Raw genomic sequence first — 19,727 nt, 5'->3', positions numbered from 1 at the left:
CTCCCAGGTCCCTTTCCATGGCACTGCTTTCCAGCCTCTTGTTCCCCAGTGCTCCCATCTTTCCCTGTAAGCAGGAGAGCACCAGGAACTACAGGCTGTTCTCTTTTCCCATCCTGCCATTGGAGTTTGTTCATCTCCCTGTCTCAGTTGTCATGTCAGGGGCAGCACCTGGCTGGGACAGCTCTGGGCACTGCCCTCTCCCATGGGATTTTTGCTGTGTGTGGCACAGGGATATAGCTGGGTGTGATGTAGTGCTCCAGAAGCTCTGGTGACCTCTCAGCTCCCACAGGCAGGTGTTGGTGTTGGGAGCCTCAGGAGCTGTGCCAGTGTCTCCCCTTTGGCTTTGCAAACTCAGCCAGGTGCGAACAGGACAACACTGAATCCTTCTGCTCCTCTGGAAAGTACTTTTGGTTGAGACAGGGATTTTGTTTGGGTCTCAGGCAGATACAAAGATCTGGCTTCTCTAATCTGGTGGAGGAAAATTCAGAACTTTTCTTCATCACAAAATTGATTTCTAGGAGGGAAAAAAACAGAAAGTTTCTTATTGAGGAAAACTTCCCAGTGCTGAGAACAGGACAAGGAGGAGCAGAACTTGAGGGTCTTGCAGTGTTTGGATGGTTTCTGTGCTTTTGCCCTGTTTGGGAGATCTCAGGATTTATTAAGGCCTGCTTGTGTTCTAAATGATGTACAAGTAAGGGGAAATACTGAGAAGGACAGCAGCAGGCTGGTGCTGGCAGCATCCTGGCCATGAGTGAGAAGATGTGCTCTTGCCAAGGTGTCCAAGCCATGCTTAGTGAGCAGGATTGAGTCTGTCACACCTTTGCTGCTCTCTGCTCTGCCTGTCTCCCTCACTTTATTTACACAACCCCTTTTGCAGGTGCAGCGTCACCTTTCCAAACTCTTTGACAACTTGGCCAAGCTGAAATTCCAGGTGGACTCTGAGCAGAAGACAACCAAGGTTGGCCTGGGAATGTACAGTAGAGAGGAAGAGTATGTCCAGTTCAGTGAGCCCTGTGACTGCAGTGGGCAGGTGAGAGGGGAGCCCTTGGCTGTCCGAGCTGCAGGTGGAACCTGCTCCCACACCCCTTGGGAGAACACCCTTGGCCAAGATCTTGTAGAATTCTGCTCTGGCTCTATGAGAAAAGCTGGAATCAAGCTCCACCAGGTGTGGAGCTTAATCCTTGCTTACACCACAGCTCTAGTCCTGCTCTGCATGGGTCCTCACAGCCCATGGTGTGAGGAAGGGCTGTGGCCTATTCTTTACTGGGCTTTTAATTTCTGAAAGATGTTTTGAAGGTTACTCTTACCCTCCAGTTGGGAGGGGGTGCAGACTGAAAACAGATTAAATAATTCCATAGTATATCTGCACAGGTACCTTTGAAAAGAAAATGTTGTTTCCTGTTTTCCAAATCTTCCTTATTTCATAGGATGAGTTGAGGTACAAAATTTAAGAATCAAATTACTGCTCAGTTTTTCTGTCCATGTAGCTGCACTTTTCTCCATGGACTATTATAGGAAGCTGAAGTAGGTAATACCAGCTCTGAGCTCCCTGGTGATAGCACTTAGCATTTAAACTCTCCTCTCAGAGAGGACTTAGCCTGTGAAATACTAAATTCAGCAGGAATTGTGTTCCCAGCATTCTCTTGCTGCTGGCAGATTGTGCTCCAGTCCCACAGGTAACTCTGTCATGGCCTGGAGCTGGAACACACTGAGCTAAATTGCTCCTCAGTGGAGTTCAGTTTGGTTCCTCCTACACCTGGATTTCCACAGAAACCTCCTTTGGTGTATGGAAAGAGATGCTGATGCTGCAGGAGCAGAAATGGCCGAGTCCCCCAGTTTGGGGGAGGCTTGGGGTTTGTTTGACTGGAGAGCTGAGATGCTTGTCCCCCTCCCTGCCATCCCTCATTGCTGAGGAGGAGCAGGAGTGTTCCTGGGATGGATTTAACCCCTTCTGCAGGTGGAGGTGTGGCTCAGTCGCCTGCTGGACACCATGAGGGCCACGGTGAGGGATGGGATGAGCGCGGCTGTGGCGGCATACGAGGACAAGCCCAGGGACCAGTGGCTCTTCGACCACCCTGCCCAGGTACTGTCCCTGCTCTTGCCCTGCTTCCAGTGGGGTCTCTGGCTGTGGATGGGAATGTTTCTGGCTGTGCTGTCCAGGGGGGAGGAAGGGGGGGAGCTATCCTTTCTCCTGGCTATCTCTTGATGGATTCTCAGGCTCAGCTCTGTGCTCTTCAGAGCTTCAGGCAGGATGCAGCTTGGGGACTTTGGCAGTGGCTGCTGCACCCCAGGGGTCACAGGAACCCCCTGCCCCCAGTGAGGTAAGAGAACAAAAACAAATTGATGGGCCTGATGGAAGGAAGGAGCCCCTTGGATGTCCCTCTGGCAGCCTCATGGTGTCCAGTTCAGCCCTCCATGTGTTCAGACATGAGAAAGGGGCTCATTCACTGATGAGCAGCTGCTGGATGTGCCCAGGATGGGATTTCAATGGATGTAGCATGGATCCCTGCTCTCCTGCCTGCTGTGACTGCATAACTGCACAACTAAACTTAATTTCATGTCAGGGATGCTTCATCCCTGATCTCCCCATGGATCTGACACTCTCAGATGTAAGCAAGCCCTGGTGTTCCCCTGCTGTTGAGCCAGTCTGTTTCCCTAGGTGGCTCTTTGCTGCACCCAGATCTGGTGGACAGCTGAGGTGGGCATGGCCTTCTCCAGGATGAAGGAAGGCTACGAGAAGGCCATGAAGGAATACCACAAGAAGCAGGTGGCTCAGCTGAACACTCTAGTGACAATGCTGCTGGGCCAGCTCTCCAAAGGTGACAGGCAGAAGATCATGACCATCTGCACCATTGACGTGCACGCGCGGGACGTGGTGGCAAAGATGATAGCACAGAAGGTTGGTGTTACAGCTCCGTGTGAGCTGTGCTGGGCATTGCCAGGGAGCTCACAGAGTGACAGACCAGGGACAGGCACTGGGGGCACTGCCTGGCTCAGCAGGGCCATAAGAAAAAGCATTTGGGCTTTCCTTCTCTCCAGCTTTCTTGCTCTGGTGTGGGCCCACAGGGAATCCCTTGGGATTTGTCCACCACTGCCACACCACTGCCCTGTCATCCACATACTCCCAGAATGGTTTGGACTGGAAGGAACCTTAAAGCTCATTTCATCCCCCCTTCATGTCCCCTGCAGGGACACCTTCCACTATCCCAGGCTGCTCCAAGCCCCAGTGTCCAACCTGGCCTTGGGCACTGCCAGGGATCCAGGGGCAGCCACAGCTTCTCTGGGCACCCTGTGCCAGGGCCTGCCCACCCTCCCAGGGAACAATTCCTGCCCCATATCCCATCCATCCCTGCCCTCCGGCAGTGGGAAGCCATTTCCCTTTGTCCTGGTGCTCCATGCCCTTGTCCCAAGCCCCACTCCAGCTCTCCTGGAGCCCCTTTAGACCTTGGAAGGGGCTCTGAGCTCTCCCTGGAGCCTTCTGTTCTCCAGGTGAATTCCCCAGCTCTCCCAGCCTGGCTCCATAGCAGAGGCCCTCCATCCCTCTTATCACTCTGTCCTTGCTACTGTCTCATATCCCACCCTGCAGGTGCTTGGGAAGGAGCCCTGGGTGTGCTGGGTGGTGGCTTTACCCTCGCCTGTGTTTCTAGGGGCGGGGGAGCAGCCAGGCCCAGCACGGATTTCTGGCTAATTAGGTTTTACCCTCTGTGTGCTGGGGCAACACCCCAACTCCTCACCCTGCTGCAGTTCCCAGTCCATAGCTGGTGACAACCCCCTCACAGTCCCCTTGCGCCCCTGAGCTGTGTGCCTGGCAGCCCTGCCCTCCCTGACGTGCTGGTGGCCCGCTGCAGGTAGACAGTGGCCAGGCGTTCCTGTGGCTGTCGCAGCTGCGGCACCGCTGGGTGGACGAGGAGCGGCACTGCTGGGCCAGCATCTGTGACGCCCAGTTCCTCTACAGCTACGAGTACCTGGGCAACACCCCCCGGCTTGTCATCACCCCCCTGACCGACAGGTAAGGCAACCTAAAAACAGAGGCTAGAACAAACTAGGGGAATAAAAAGCAGTTCTATTTATTGAGGGGCCTTCAGGTACATTTCAGGCAGATGGAGCACCCCCAGGGGTTACATCCAAAATGGAAAACGGGGTTTTCATTTGCATATTGGGGGTGGTCTTGATTTGAAAGACAGGTATCTGCTAAGAAAGGCAGGAGCCTCTCTTTGAAATGGACAATGCAAACCCCCTCCCTCCAAATTACTATAACTTTGAAATTAAGGGGTTCTCAGGCAAAGATATGGGAATAGGAATGCCAGATTTTTTACTAGGAAAAATTGAAATAGAAATACAGTATTGCAAAAAAGAAGCCCAAAACACTGACAGAGTCAGAATCCAAGCTGACACCCCATCAGTCAGTCAGGGTGTTGGCAGCAGTCCCATTAAATGGTGGCTGCATCCTCCTGCAGTGACAGATGTGGTTCTGTTGACACAGTGCTCCTGTAGAAGGTGCATTTTCCTCCAGAGCTCCAGTGATGATGTAGAAGGGTTTGGTTTTCCTCTGGACTCCAGTGGAAAAAGGCTGCTCTGATGCTCCAAATCTCAGGTTTTATCTAGGTAGGAAATGCTTGGCTCCTCCCCCTGGGTGGAGCATCTCCCAAGGGGATGATGTGATTTTATCAGCCACACAGTGGGACTCAATGGGCCATTAACAGGAGATATCTCCTGGAGGAAGGATGGCTTGTGGGAGAGATAAAGAACACTGCTCCACCTGGTTTTAACAGCTGGTGATAGAGTCCATACTTTTGGTTACATCCTGTATTGCAACCTAAGACAGGGGTTAACCTTCCAATTACAGCTTCAGGTAATGAAGGCATTTACCCCAAGTTTGCTTCCCCCCAATTCACATTTGTTTACATTTATCAGGGTCTGAGACAGTGAGGGGTCCTTGATTCCCAGCCTAGAGAGGAATTGTTGTGTCTGACCAAAATGGGAAAGCAGCAGCTCACACTGGATATGGATTTTAGAGTAATACACTAAAGATTTTCAGGATTAAAAAATATAAAAAGTAGAAAAGCAAAAATCCTAAGGCATCAGGAGAACTCCCTCATGGCTGGCCTGTGCCAGGCAGCTGCAGACAGAGCTGCCAGGCAAAGAGAGGTTCACTTGGGATATCCACACCCCTCTTGTTTTCCCTCGTACCCCAGCAATCCAGTGGCAGAGCTGCAATCTCACTTGGTTTGGGACTGTGCAGTGTTACCCCTGGGGTATGTGTGCCTCAGGTCCCAGGATGCAAGCCCCAGGTGAAGATGCTCATGGTGGGTGCCTGCCTGGACACAAGGTGTCCTTGTGACCAGGTGACCCTGCAGTCCCAGAGTTTTCACCTTGTCCTGAAGGACACATCTGTCACTGGGTACCCATCTCACTGCGGACACAGACAGTGACATGAGGTGCTCTGAGTTGTCCCATGGCTTCCAGCTGCCCATACAGATGTGTGCAAGTCTCCTGTGGATCCCTTCTCATCTCTTTCCGCTCTGTGTGATGCTTCAGTGGCCGTGAGCATCTCATGTGTTTCTGGTCACCCATGTTGGCCATGGTGACTTCTACAGGGTGTACAGACACCTACATGTGGGCACCTCCCTGGCATCCAAAATCAGCCTGATGGAAAAGCTTTGGGGGTGTTGTGTGGAATGATTCCTGGGCCAGAGCAAGTATTTAACTATGCTGGGGAACAGGATCCTTTGGTCTGAGGAGCACTGGGGAGCCAGAGGAAGATCTTTCAGAAAAGCTGACTTGATCTCATGCTACCATGGACATGCCCAATGTCACTGAGTGTGACAATCCAAACAAATACAGCCTGGAGTGAAGGAGTTGGGCAGACCCTGGTGGGAGATGAGGAGCAGCTGAGGGGGCTGGGGGACTTTCCTGGAGGAAAGGAGGCTCAGGAGGGACCTTCTTATTCTCTGAAACTCCCTGACAGGTGGGTGTCAGGCTCTGTTCCCAAGGAACAAGGGGCGGGAGAGAGGAAACAACATCAAGGGGACATTCAGATTGGTTATTAGAAAAAACTACTCACTGGAAGTGTTGTCAAACCCTTGCACAGGCTGCTTAGGGCAGTGATGGAATCACCATCCCTGAAACTGTTAAAAAAACACATGGATGTGGCACTAAAGGACATGGTTTAGTGGTGAACAAGGTGTTGGTGCTGTCCTGATAACTGTGTTTGATGATCTTGAAGGTCTTTTCCAACCTTTCTGATTCTGTGGCATGCTGGAGAAGTCCCAGCAGGGCAGAAGTGGTTGTCAATGCCCACAAGGATTTCAGCTTGGCCATGCTCGCACAGAGCTGTCCCAAAGGAGGGTGCAGGGCTCTGCAGTGACCTGTGGCAACCAGTTCAGTCTTTCTCCTTTTCCCTTGTCCTTGCAGGTGTTACATCACCCTGACCCAGTCTCTGCACCTGACCATGAGTGGGGCCCCTGCTGGCCCTGCTGGCACTGGCAAGACAGAGACCACCAAGGACTTGGGCCGTGCCCTGGGCATCATGGTGTACGTGTTCAACTGCTCCGAGCAGATGGACTACAAGGTACTGCTCCCCTCGGCTGGGCTGCTGGAACCTGCAGGATGGGAGTTACCCAGCTGGGCTTGCTCTGATCCATCCCCTCTCCTCACATCCCTGCTGCCTCCCTTCCAGCAGAACAGTTTCTTCTCCTCCTCCTCCTTGCTGTCTCTAAGGCTTGCACCAAGTTCTGGAGGAGGAAGAGACCTGAGCTGTGCTCTCTGTCCTGCTCCACCTTTCCCTTCCCTTCTGGAATTAGGCTCCACATGAAATTCTTCACAAATTCTGGCCTATTCAGTCAGGACCAAGGCTGTGCTGATCCATTCCCTCCCTCCAGACCCACAGGGTACCTGTCCCAGGCATGGGGAGAGACCTCTCCTGGGATAAGGCCAGCACTAGGTCATGGGGCTGATCCCTGTGCTCTCCATGGGCACAGGATTTGTTGGCCTTGGATTACATTTTATCCAGCTGAGGTCTCTCATGGATGTGAGGCTGTCGGTAACTCAGCCCAGGTGACCTTTGGATGGAACCAGAGTGCAGAGATGTCAAGAGTGCAATTAGCAAATCAAGTGGCAAACTGTGCAGAGCTATAAATATTATAATTGAGTAGTGCCTGCTGCTCCTCTGCACTTTTCTAAATACCCACAATAGACTGTAAACTGCTATAAATAAACAGGCAGGGAAATAAATTCAATTTTTTGCTGGAGTTGATTCTGTTTGTGATTTCACTCTCATAATTTTATTATTTTTTTTTCTTTTCAGTCATGTGGGAATATTTACAAAGGCCTTTCCCAGACAGGAGCCTGGGGCTGTTTTGATGAATTTAACAGGATCTCAGTCGAGGTCCTTTCTGTGGTTGCTGTACAGGTAAGTGGAGAAAAGCTTGTGGATAAACACAAGCCAGCCCCTTTCCCTTTCCCTTTCCCTTTCCCTTTCCCTTTCCCTTTCCCTTTCCCTTTCCCTTTCCCTTTCCCTTCCTCCCACAGGGCCAGAACAGAAGGGTTTGAATCTTGGGGGACTTCAGTGATGAAAACTGAGTTGCCAAAATATCAAAGTTTTTCTGGTTCCAAGTGTCAGCTGTGAGTTCAGGTTTTGATATTCCAGTGTTTTGACTGAGGTGCTGAATTCTTCCTAGACCTGCTTTGGGGCTTGGCATTGCAGAAATTAAAGTCTAGAGCCCAGAAGTTTCCGTAAATGTTTTGGTTAAAGGAATTGTTCTGAACCCCTCCACGAACTCCTCATTCTCATCTCTGTTTCTCTCATCATTGTACCTCATGTGATGTCCCAAAGAAATCCCAGGCAGGTACAGGTGTTTGTGTGTGTTCCCTCTCGATTTCCCTTCCATCAGGTTCTAGTTTAAAGCTGTCATTGAAAAACGTCTTTGACGATCTTAAAATAAAAGGGGAAGCTGAACAAAAGAAGCCCAGATATGACTCAGCTGCTAATGATTCCCTGGCTGCTGGCTGGAGGTGGTGTCTGAGCAGGGATGCCACTCCATCATCGCCTCTCTGCTATTAGAGGGTAACCATGGCGATGTTAATTGGCTGCCTTAGTCATGCAGCTCCTGTCGGTGCGGGTCCTCGAACAGAGAAACTCCCTTAATTGCTTTGCTGTAAGGTGGCAAACGGGTGAGTTTAGGGCAGCAGAGATTCCTCCCTCATGAAGTGGTGTTATCTAGGAGGTGAGCTGGCTGCAAGGAACTGCTCCCTTGGGAAGGTGGGAAGGAAGGTCTGGCTGGAGTGGACTCCAGAGTGGAAGATGGGCAGTGAGGTGGCCTGGCTGTGTTTCAGGCTTAGGAAAACGTTTTTTACAAAAAGGGTGATTAAAATACTGGAATGCCGGGGGAGGTGGTGGAGTCACCATCCCTGGATGTGTTTTAAAAAAAGACTGGATGTGGCATTTGGTGCCATGGTTTAGTTGAGGTGTTGGGGCATAGGTTGGACTTGATGGTCTGGAAGGTCTCTTCCAATCTGGTGATTCTGTGATTCTGTGATCCACTCCGTGGGAATGGAAGGTGGGCAGTGAGGTGGTCTGGCTGTAATGGACACGCTCCATGGGAATGGAAGGTGAGGAATAAACTGGTCTGGCTGTAATGGACACACTCCACGGGAATGGAAGGTGAGGAATAAACTGGTCTGGCTGTAATGGACTCACTCCATGGGAATGGAAGGTGAGGAATAAACTGGTCTGGCTGTAATGGACTCACTCCATGGGAATGGAAGGTGAGGAATAAACTGGTCTGGCTGTAATGGACTCACTCCATGGGAATGGAAGGTGAGGAATAAACTGGTCTGGCTGTAATGGACTCACTCCATGGGAATGGAAGGTGAGGAATAAACTGGTCTGGCTGTAATGGACTCACTCCATGGGAATGGAAGGTGAGGAATAAACTGGTCTGGCTGTAATGGACACACTCCACGGGAATGGAAGGTGAGGAATAAACTGGTCTGGCTGTAATGGACTCACTCCATGGGAATGGAAGGTGAGGAATAAACTGGTCTGGCTGTAATGGACTCACTCCATGGGAATGGAAGGTGAGGAATAAACTGGTCTGGCTGTAATGGACTCACTCCATGGGAATGGAAGGTGAGGAATAAACTGGTCTGGCTGTAATGGACTCACTCCATGGGAATGGAAGGTGAGGAATAAACTGGTCTGGCTGTAATGGACTCACTCCATGGGAATGGAAGGTGAGGAATAAACTGGTCTGGCTGTAATGGACTCACTCCATGGGAATGGAAGGTGAGGAATAAACTGGTCTGGCTGTAATGGACACGCTCCACGGGAATGGAAGGTGAGGAATAAACTGGTCTGGCTGTAATGGACACGCTCCATGGGAATGGAAGGTGAGGAATAAACTGGTCTGGCTGTAATGGACTCACTCCATGGGAATGGAAGGTGAGGAATAAACTGGTCTGGCTGTAATGGACACGCTCCATGGGAATGGAAGGTGAGGAATAAACTGGTCTGGCTGTAATGGACTCACTCTCTTTAAAAAGTGGGGGATGAGAAGAACAAAGCTGCAATCAGGCAAGTAGAAAAGACCAGCCAAGTGTCTTATAAATCAAACTCTTGCAACTCTTCTAGTTTGACTGTCCAGTCTCTTCAGCCCTTTTCTGCTTTGTCAGAGATGGACTATGATGGGAGACACACAGATTTACCCCAAACGTTGTAGAAACCTTTATATGGTCAGTAAAAACCCAAACCAGAGCAGAGATAAGCCCCAGTTATCATGGCCCATGTGTAAGGAGGGCAGCAGTGTTGTCTGGGGTTTTTCATACCTGAACACCAGCACTAAGCACTGCCTTGGTTCCTAGGTGAAAAGTGTGCAGGATGCAATCCGGGAGAAGAAGAAATCCTTCAATTTTCTGGGAGAAGACATTAACCTAGTCCCCTCAGTGGGGATTTTCATCACCATGAACCCTGGTTATGCAGGACGAACCGAGCTACCTGAGAATTTAAAAGCTCTCTTCAGGTGAGTCGAGGTCAGGTTTTGTGACCTGTGTAATAAAAATGACAAAAATTGTCTTTTGGAACATCCAGGCTTCATTTTTTTGGGAAATTCACTCACACTGGGAACCAAGCCTGGATCAGGGAATGCACAGGGAGGACAAGGGAGCTGTACCATGGGAAAGGCAGTGTGTGCAGACTGGGAGAGTCTCCAGTGGCTCACTGGAGAGAACCTGCAAGATAAAGCTATAAATCCACTGCCCTCGAGCTCTGTAGTTGATACGTGCTCTTCACTCTTCTCCTGCCTGTCTCCCTAGGCCCTGTGCAATGGTTGTGCCAGACTTTGAGCTCATCTGTGAGATTATGTTGGTGGCTGAGGGCTTCCTCGAGGCCCGGGCCTTAGCCAGGAAGTTCATCACGCTCTATCAACTCTGCAAGGAGCTCCTGTCCAAGCAGGTGAGCCATCTGCTGTGCTCTGGAACCCCAAAATCAGGGATGTGACACTGCTCTAGATCCCTCCCAGATCAGGGATGTGACACTCTGCTCTAGACCCCCCAAAATCAGGGATGTGACACTCTGCTCTAGACCCCCCCAAAATCAAGGATGTGACACTCTGCTCTAGACCCCCCCAAAATCAAGGATGTGACACTCTGCTCTAGATCCCCCCCCAAACCCAAAATCAGGGATGTGACACTGCTCTAGATCCCTCCCAAATCAGGGATGTGACACTCTGCTCTAGATCCCCAAAATCAGGGATGTGACACTGCTCTAGATCCCCCCAAACCCAAAATCAGGGATGTGACACTGCCATGCACCTCCATGGCTGAAGCTTCACAGCTTTCAGTCACTGACTGCCTTTGTGGCAGCTGCTGGGAGAAGGGAGGGTTTGTGATCACCAGAGCAATGACATTTTCAAACTGCTCTCCTGGAGGATCTGCAGGGACAGAAGCACTTGACCAGCTGCATTAGTGTGAGAGATTTTTCAAAAGCCTCAAATGCCACCCTGGTTGGGGCAGTACTCAGTGACCCTTTGCTTTCCAGTTCTTAGTTCCTATTGAGTCTCCTGCCTGCAAGGGGATCATGATGGCGGTTCCTCTCTTAGTCCAACTGAATATATAAATATTCTGTTTCAACAAATACTGACCATGTAAGGTCACCTCCAGTGCAAAACTTTGGTTAATCAGATTTTAACTTGTCTGCATAGGTCAAATCTGGGGTGAGTTGTATCAGGACTCCAGATGGAAAACCTGATCTTGGCTGTGCCAGCATGAGCTTGGGTGGGTTTCTGCCTTGTCACAGCTTTGTGCTGTGCAGCTGGAGGCCCTGTGGGAGCTGCGGCCTCCCACACGAAGCAGCCAAACTGTTGGGCTGTGCTCTGCAGGGTCTTCATGGAGCAGAAATAAAAGGACTTGCTTGTTAGCTTGGGAGTTCCTCTCGTGCCTCTTTAGGATTCATTTCCAGCAGTGTCCTCCTGCTCCTGCTTGGTGGATTATCCCTAGGCTGGGAACCTGGTGATAGAGAAATTTGGGTGTCTGAGGCCTCAGAATGGACTAACAAGCCTTACCCCTCACTAGTTCCTGCAGATCCAGGGCTCTGGCAGGCCTTGCTTAACCTGCACAAAGGCCAAGCAAACTGCTTTAAGGGAAAAAATTGCTTAGGTCTCCAGAGTGCAAGTGCTACTGCTGACTTAGTGCCAGCTCTGAGCCCAAGTGATGGCATGAACAGCTGAATTATTTGGCTCGTTAGTGCTCTCCCTGGTGGGAAGCTCACCTTCTGAAATGAAGACCAGGTAACTCAGGCTGCTGGAGGTCTCTGGCCACTACACAAATAATGAATTTGGCTGCATTTCCATTGCTGATTGCTCTGGCAGCTGGGACTGCTGGTTCTTACCCCTGCCTGCTGCTGTGTAGGCACGAACTCACCCCTGTTTTTATTTCTTTCTTCCCCCTCATGCAGGATCACTATGACTGGGGGCTGCGGGCCATCAAGTCCGTGCTGGTGGTGGCCGGCTCCCTGAAGCGCGCAGACCCCGAGCGGCCCGAGGAGCAGGTGCTGATGCGCTCCCTCCGTGACTTTAACATCCCCAAGATGGTGACAGATGACGTGCCAGTGTTCCTGGGGCTCATTGGGGACCTGTTCCCTGCTCTGGATGTGCCTCGGAAGCGTGATCTGCGTTTCGAGGCCGTGGTGAAGGAGGCTGTGCTGGAGCTGCGGCTGCAGCCCGAGGACAACTTTGTACTCAAGGTATGACCAAGGGCTGTTCTGCTCTACCTGCACCATCAGCTGGGTTTTCTCAGCCACCTTTGCCTCCTCAAAGAGGGCTCTGCACAAGCACAGAATCGCAGAATGATTTGGGTTGGAAGGGACTTTAAAGCTCAGCTTGTTCCACCCTTTGCCATAGGCAGGGACATTTTCCATTATCCCAAGTTGCTTCTAAGCCCTGTCTACCTCATCTTGGACCCTTCCAGGGATGGTGCAGCCACAATATTCCCCTTGCAGACAGACCTTGATGGAGGAGAGTCAGCTATGCTGGGTCTGACTGCTCCTAAACCCAGCTCTGACTCTTCCCTGGATTTACAGAGCCTGACTCTTGTAGGCTCGTGTACATGCAGCACCTGGAGTGCTGAACCTCCTTGGCTGGAGGCTCTCACATGTGAACAGTGCTGGAGGTTTGTCTGCCTGCTCAGGATTTCACCCATCACTGTTGCAGTGGTCAGACCAAACACCAATCCCTTTGTGTGTCTGGTTCATGAATTTCTATGCAAGAGGCCCAATGAGAGCTAATTTCACAGAATGGTTTGGGTTGGAAGGGACCTGAAAGGACATCTCATTGCAACTCCCCCATCATGGGCAAGGACTCCTTGTACTATCCCAGGTTTTGCACATCTGAACTTCAGTTTGGCATCTCTGTCTGAGCTCTGGGGGTGTTTCCCCAGGTGGTGCAGCTGGAGGAGCTGTTGAGTGTCCGGCACTCCGTGTTCGTGGTGGGAGCTGCAGGCACAGGCAAGTCTCAGGTGCTGAGGTCCCTGCACAAGAGCTACCAGAGAATGAAGCTCCGTCCTGTGTGGACAGACCTCAACCCCAAGGCAGTCACCAATGATGAGCTTTTTGGCATCATTAACCCAGCAACGAGAGAGTGGAAAGATGGTAAATGTCTCTTCATGGCTGAATTTGGAGATCAAAAGGGTATTATTAATGAAGCTCCTGAGTGGCAGCAGGAGGATGGGTCACTGTATGCAGGTCTCACAGCCCAGGTGCTGCTCCCAGCTGTGTCAGGGTTTGCTGTTGAAGGACATGTAGGGTGTCACAGATTTTGGGAATTGATCCTTTTGCCATAAGGATAATAATCATGTCCATTAATATTTCTCAATTCCTAACCAGGGCAGGTTGGTTTTGGGCTGGGCTGCTGATGGAACAGGATTCCCTCCTGCTCTGAGCTTTGCACTGGGGCCCCCAAAAGTGCCATCACCAGGTTCCTGTCACTCCCAGAAGCCTTTGAGAAGTGTTTTTCCACAGAATATCCCTGCCTGATCTCTAGCACATGGCGTTTGCCAGGCTGTTGATGCTGATTGCTCCTGAGGAGGATGAGATGAGCATTTAAAACCTGCTGAAAGATTTTAGAGATGTGGAGTGAAAACGTTGGGTTGTGACTAATCCAGAAAGGCAACTTTGATTTCCTGTGTGGCTGTCTGGGGAGCTGAGGGAGGATGGTTCCATAAATCATTCTCAGCCAGAGGTCTCCAGGAGAGGAGCTGCCACCACCTCCCCTGCCCCCTGCTCTGCTCCAGTGCCTGGGTTAATTTCTTTTTAATTGTGATTGAGGACCCTAAATCAAAGTGACAGAGGGAAGTGTGGGATGCAGGCAGCACCCTGCAGAGTGAGCTGCACATTGGGGATTGTGGATCAGGGACTGTGGGTGGCACTGGACAGCAGAAGAGACATTGGCAGGTGGCTCTTCTCAATTCTCTAATGTTTCAAGATAACTTAAAGGACTCCTCTCTGATGGCTCAAGGCAGATAATTCCTGCATTAACCATTCCTGAAAATGTTGTTTCTTGATGTCAAAGAGCAGCCAGACCATTTTCAGCACAGCCTGACAAGAGAGGATGTATCCTCTTACAGATCAGGTCCTTTTCCTCTTCCCGAGTTCATCCTGTCACCCATTTCACTGCCAGCAGCTGGAATGTTTCCACGTCTTAGGTGGAAAAAGGTCCCGCAAGAGAATCCTTAATGTGTTATTTGTAGAACCAAAGTCTTCTTTCAAATCCCAAGACGTCTCTGTGGTGTGGATGCCCAAGGCCAGGAGAGGGGCACTTCCCTCTGGCTGCTGTGATGTGATGCTCCCAGGCAGGAGCTGTTGCTGCCACTGACTGCTGGAGCGGTTGTCAGGCTGTGTCCAGCATGAGGGATGGAGTCCAGGCAGAGCAGGGAGGTGTTATCTCTGACCCCAGCTCGTAGCTGTGGCAGCTGAGCTGTTCTGCATTTCTTGGGCACAAGCTTTGTTGCGGTCATGCAATGCCACCGGCGGTTCCTGACCTGGGTCACGAGGGAACAGCTGGTCCTGGAGAAACAAAAAGCATGCCTGTCACAATTCACCAGAAGAGAGGTTGTTTTTAATGTTTGCCTGATGTTCCTTCATGCAGACCAGCCTTTCCCTTGGTATTTCCTCGTGTGGAGGAGAGTGATGGTTTTGTGGAGCTCTCTTTTGCCCTGCAGTATTTCTGCTCTGTTCCCAGCTTCTCGCTCTTCCTAGCATTCATTATTTACTCCCCTTGAGACTCTGTATATTCTCTGTCTCCTTGATTTTACTGACATTTTGTTCTGTCACTCAATGTCAGTCTGGGCTTGTTCTCCCCTCAGTCTCACTAAAGCCATGACCCAGTGTTTAAAGCATCTTGATTTTCCTGATACACTTCAAGCCACAGGAAAAAAACAAACAAAAAACAAAAAAAAAAAAAAACAAAAAACCCCTCAAACAATTTTCCAAGGCATATTCAGATGGTTTTCTCTGCACTGTGTAGTTTGTGGGGTCTTTTTCCTCTGAGTATCTGCTCTTCATTTTTCCTATGTCTTATGATTTTCAGTGGGAGTGAAGCTCATGTAGGCCCACAGTCATTCTCAGTGATAATAACTGATAGTAGTTTTTTCTTCAAAGCAGATATCATTATATAGTATTATTTACATTCAGATGCAAAGAGTTATGAACATTTAAGGGGAAAGCATAATTTTTAGGAAGTTGCTGACAAAATCTGTTAGAGCAGGTGACAACTTCAATATTCATCAACATATTGGTGTCACCCTCCCAGGACTGTTCTCATTAATCATGAGAGAGCTGGCCAACATCTCACATGATGGTCCCAAGTGGATGGTACTGGATGGAGATATTGATCCAATGTGGATTGAATCTCTTAACACTGTGATGGATGATAATAAGGTAATGGATGTAAGGTAAAGAAACAGGTGTTCCTTGTTTGGTGTGATTCAGCCTGGGAGAAATGTAGATTGTAATAACATCTCCTGGAATAATGCAGCTGTGTTTCTTCAGACACACCAAACAATATTGCATAAAGGCAATGGTGCATGAGGGAAATAACTTAGAGCTTGTTTCCATTGGAATTTCCCTTTTCTGAAGAGTTGTGCTCGTGAGCAATTGCAAATGTCCTGATCTTAACTTTAGGCCCTTTAAAAGTAGGGCAGGGACATAATTCTGTGTCTTTTCCCCACCCTGAGGGTGTGCTTTGGTTTCTGGGTTGTGGAAGAGAGAAGGACCATTCTATGTCTGTCAGAAATCATGTAATGGCATCAGAGAATGGTTTGGGTTGGAAGGGATCTTAAAGCTCATCCCATCCCACCCCCTGCCATGGGCTGGGACACCTTCCACTATCCCAGGCTGCTCCAAGACATGTCCTGTGGACACTGCCAGGGATCCAGGGGCAGCCACAGCTTCTCTGGGCACCCTGTGCCAGGGCCTGCCCACCCTCACAGGGAACAATTTCTTCCCAATATCCCATTCATCCCTGCCCTCTGGCAGTGGGAAGCCATTCCCCGTGTTCTGTCCCTCCATCCCTTGTCCCAAGTCTCTCTCCTGCTCTCTTGGAGCCCCTTCAAGTACCAAAAAGCCACAGTAAGTTCATTCCAGATCCTTCTTCAGGATGAACAACCCCAGTTTTCTCAGCCTGTCTGAGAGCTAACAGAGCTGCTCCATCCTCTGATCATCCTGGAGCCTCCTCTGGATCTCTCCAGCAGCTCCAGGTCCTGCCTGTGCTGGACCCCAGGGCTGGGGCAGCTCTGCAGGTGGAGTCTCACCTGAACGAGGCAGAGGGGCACAATTACCCCTTGTCCTGCTGCAGCCAGCTGGGGCTGCAGCCCTTTGCTGCTGTGCCTCAAGGAGCTGGGAGGGACAGCCAAGCTCAGCAGTGCCAAATGCTAAATGCTCTCCATTCCTGTTCCTGGGAGAGCTTGAGGGTGTGTGTCTGTCTGTCTGTCTGCACATGCAGGTGCTGACCCTGGCCAGCAATGAGAGGATCCCTCTGAACCCCACCATGAGGCTGCTGTTTGAGATCAGCCACCTGCGCACGGCCACCCCGGCCACCGTGTCCCGGGCAGGTGAGTCCTGCCTGAGCTGCACCTTGCTGCAGGTGCCACCTGGGGCTGGTGCCAGTCAGCTGGGTCCCTCTGAAAGCTACCAGGCTGCCTATGGTGTGCAGGGTGTATTCGTGAAGCTCATGGACACACTGAGGATCCTGAGCCCCCATGGGGTCTGTCATTGTCTTGGGGATGTACTCAGAGTGTTCCTGCTGCTGCTGTGGGGCCATGGCTGCAGCACTGCTGAGAGAAGACTCCTGCCCAGCTCTCTGTGGACCTAGAGAGCAGTTTCTATCCCAAAGAGCTCCTGATCTTTTGGAGCAGTGCATGGGAACAGGGAATGAAGGTATCTCCTGGTGTCTGGGGCAATAACATGGCTCAGCAACACCATGTTCTAAATTTGGGCAGGGTTTGAGAAACCTCATGAGATGTTTTCTGAGTTACATCCCTTCACTGTTAATGCTTGTTTTCTGCAGTGGGGCAGGAGGAGGGGGCAGGTGATGAGGGGCCAGGTGTATTTGACAGATTTCAGTTGTTTGAGAGTAGTTGGAAGTTTCTGATGGAAAAAGGGAGAGTCGCTGCTGTGTCCTTACTCTTCCCTCTTCTCGTGCACCTCGAGGCATCCTGTACATCAACCCCTCGGATCTGGGCTGGAATGCCCCTGTGAGCAGCTGGATTGACAGGCGAGAGGTGCAGTCTGAGAGAGCCAACCTGACCATTCTGTTTGACAAGTACCTGCCCGTCTGCCTGGACACCCTCCGAACCAGGTACCACTGCAGCGTGCTTGTGTCTCCCCTGGCGAGGGCAGGCAGTCACCACCTCCCAGACCAGCTGTACTCCAGGGCTGGCCAGGGTCCTCCTTGTCCCCAGGAGCCCTGGGTGTCATTGGCTCCAGCTCCAGGGAACTGTGAGGGGTTCCTCCAGGGGTGAGGGGGCAGCTGTCACTCCTGTCCATCCTTGGTTGGTCTGACCTGCTTCTCCTTGGATATTGATTTGATGGCTTCTGAGCTTGTATCAGTCCTGTATCTCTTGGAAATTAAATCCATGAGATCCTAAAGGGAGAGTCTTTCCAGTGTCCTGAGGTGTCAGGCCAGACCCAAGTTCACTGCACATGTTTTGGGTCGGTAGAGCAGATTTGAGATCACTGCTGAATGAAAGTGTGGAAGATGCAGACCGGATCCTCTTTTATCCTCTCCCCTCATCTTTTCCTGCCCCTTGGGGAAAAGGAGGAAGCTGGTATTGTGTGAGAGGGTGGGATTGCTCCAGAGGAAGTACTGTCTTGGATTTCTTTCCTGAAGCATTCGAGCTTCAGCTGAGTCCCTCTGTGTGAGCATCCAGCCTGGGTGTGTTCCATGGCTGGACACGGACCACTGAATGGACAAGGAGCGATGCTTTTAAACTGAACAGGGGAAATTTAGCTTAGGTATTAGGAAGAAATTCTTGGCTGTGAAGGAGGTGAGGCCCTGGCACAGGGTGCCCAGAGCAGCTGTGGCTGCCCCTGGATCCCTGGAAGTATCCAAGGTCAGGTTGGATGGGGCTTGGAGCACCCTGGGATAGTAGATGTCCTTGCCCATGGCAGGGGGCTGGAATTAGATTACTTGTAAAAGTTCCCTTCCAGCCCAGACTGTGTGGTTCTCCATCCTCTGCTTATTCCCCATACCTGCAGTTTCATTAAAAAAAAAAAAAAAAAAAGAAAATGAAAATTCAGTGAACAACCAAACCTGGGCACCATCAGCCCCAACAAGGAGGAGTCAGGTGGAGCTGCTTGAGTGCAAGTTTTGCTCTTTGGGACTGGGAGGTGGGAATCTTGCTGGGGAGCAGCTCTCTGGGTGCCCAAACTTTAAAGCTCTTGGCAGCAAAGCCCATCGAGCATCTCCAGCTCTCTCTGCTGAGCAATTGTCAGACCATGAAATCCCCAGGATTAGCTGCACCAGCCCCGAGCTGAGTATTTTGGTAGCTTGCTTAATTCAGAAATTGTAGAACCAACCTTTCAAATAGCTCTAATTACTTTATGGAGGACTTCAGTGCTGCTACAATATTAGTTTGGAATTCTGTAAGTGTAGCTTAAACGAATGTAAAATGGCAAGATGAAAGGTTTTATTTTATTACTGCTCTATTTGACTGCTTTTGAACTCCTCGTGCTCCCAGGAAATCATTGCCTTTAGCAACTCCTTCATTTTACTTCTTTCAAGAGGATCAAAGTTTTTAAATGCCTGAAACTTCTGATTACTGTTATTACGTGTGTGTGTGTGGCAGTGCCAGTGGGGCCAGGCAGAGGATGGGTGCTCTCCTTAGTTAGTGCTTTTCCAGGGAATGAAACACCCAGTGCTGACAGGGATAATGCTGATGGCTGGAAAAGCATTCCTGCCTTGCTTTCCTGGGCTGTGAGCAACCCTGATGCTTCACCCAACTCTATTTCCCAATTATGTTTTCCATTTCCATCCCTCAGATTTAAGAAAATTATTCCCATTCCTGAGCAGAGCATGGTTCAGATGCTGTGTTACCTCCTGGAATGTCTCCTGACAGAGGACAACACACCTCCTGACTGTCCCAAGGAGCTTTATGAACTTTACTTTGTCTTTGCTGCTGTCTGGGCCTTTGGTGGGTCCATGTTCCAGGACCAGGTAAGAAGGGAGGTGCCACATCAGCATTTTTCAAAAGACCTTTCATCGCTATTTTTTTTCCCTACTTTTTTTCTAATTTCCCAGACACAAAGCTCTGTCAGTGATGCTGTTTGACCTGGAAACCTCAACTAAACAATCCCTTTGATGAAAGGCCTCATTATTCAGGGAGTAACACCTGGAGAATGGCCAAGCTCAGCATGGTGCTCCCTGGGTGCCATCACCTTGAGGAGATGGAGAACAAGACCCGTTTTCCTGGTCTTTGTGGAGGGTTTAACCCTCCATTCCCTGTGCCAGTTGGGAAAACCACAGCCTTGGTTCTGCCAGTGCAGGGTGAGTTTCAAGTCAAGCCTGGGGACCAGGGCTGGCCCTTGCCCAGCAGCACAAGCTGCTGCCTCAGCAGAGGAACTTCACCCCCTCCCTCTGGCTGGAGCATGGCTGGTGGCACTTGGACATGGCATTCCCAATTCATAGCAGCTAGTCCTGGCACGGCAGGGCCTTGGCACAGCTGGGTGTGGGGCAGGAGGA

General features: G+C 50.6%; 1 protein-coding gene across 1 annotated transcript in view; it reads left to right on the top strand.

Annotated features, from left to right (window-relative positions):
- DNAH9 (dynein axonemal heavy chain 9) overlaps positions 1 to 19,727 on the top strand; it is a 159,724-nt gene that overhangs the window by 29,374 nt on the left and 110,623 nt on the right. Inside the window, exons 23-36 of the mRNA XM_062506548.1 lie at positions 878 to 1,030; positions 1,958 to 2,083; positions 2,660 to 2,899; positions 3,849 to 4,009; positions 6,415 to 6,571; positions 7,307 to 7,411; positions 9,862 to 10,019; positions 10,312 to 10,450; positions 11,951 to 12,238; positions 12,931 to 13,141; positions 15,300 to 15,427; positions 16,491 to 16,599; positions 17,198 to 17,345; positions 19,028 to 19,202. Coding sequence (XP_062362532.1) covers positions 878 to 1,030; positions 1,958 to 2,083; positions 2,660 to 2,899; positions 3,849 to 4,009; positions 6,415 to 6,571; positions 7,307 to 7,411; positions 9,862 to 10,019; positions 10,312 to 10,450; positions 11,951 to 12,238; positions 12,931 to 13,141; positions 15,300 to 15,427; positions 16,491 to 16,599; positions 17,198 to 17,345; positions 19,028 to 19,202 — 2,298 coding nt within the window. The remainder of the gene's footprint in view (positions 1 to 877; positions 1,031 to 1,957; positions 2,084 to 2,659; positions 2,900 to 3,848; positions 4,010 to 6,414; positions 6,572 to 7,306; positions 7,412 to 9,861; positions 10,020 to 10,311; positions 10,451 to 11,950; positions 12,239 to 12,930; positions 13,142 to 15,299; positions 15,428 to 16,490; positions 16,600 to 17,197; positions 17,346 to 19,027; positions 19,203 to 19,727) is intronic.

Source organism: Cinclus cinclus, chromosome 20, assembly GCF_963662255.1.
Source record: "Cinclus cinclus chromosome 20, bCinCin1.1, whole genome shotgun sequence".
Taxonomy (NCBI): domain Eukaryota; kingdom Metazoa; phylum Chordata; class Aves; order Passeriformes; family Cinclidae; genus Cinclus; species Cinclus cinclus.
The sequence above is the reverse complement of the archived record's forward strand: the minus strand, read 5'-3'. Positions and strand labels throughout refer to the sequence as shown.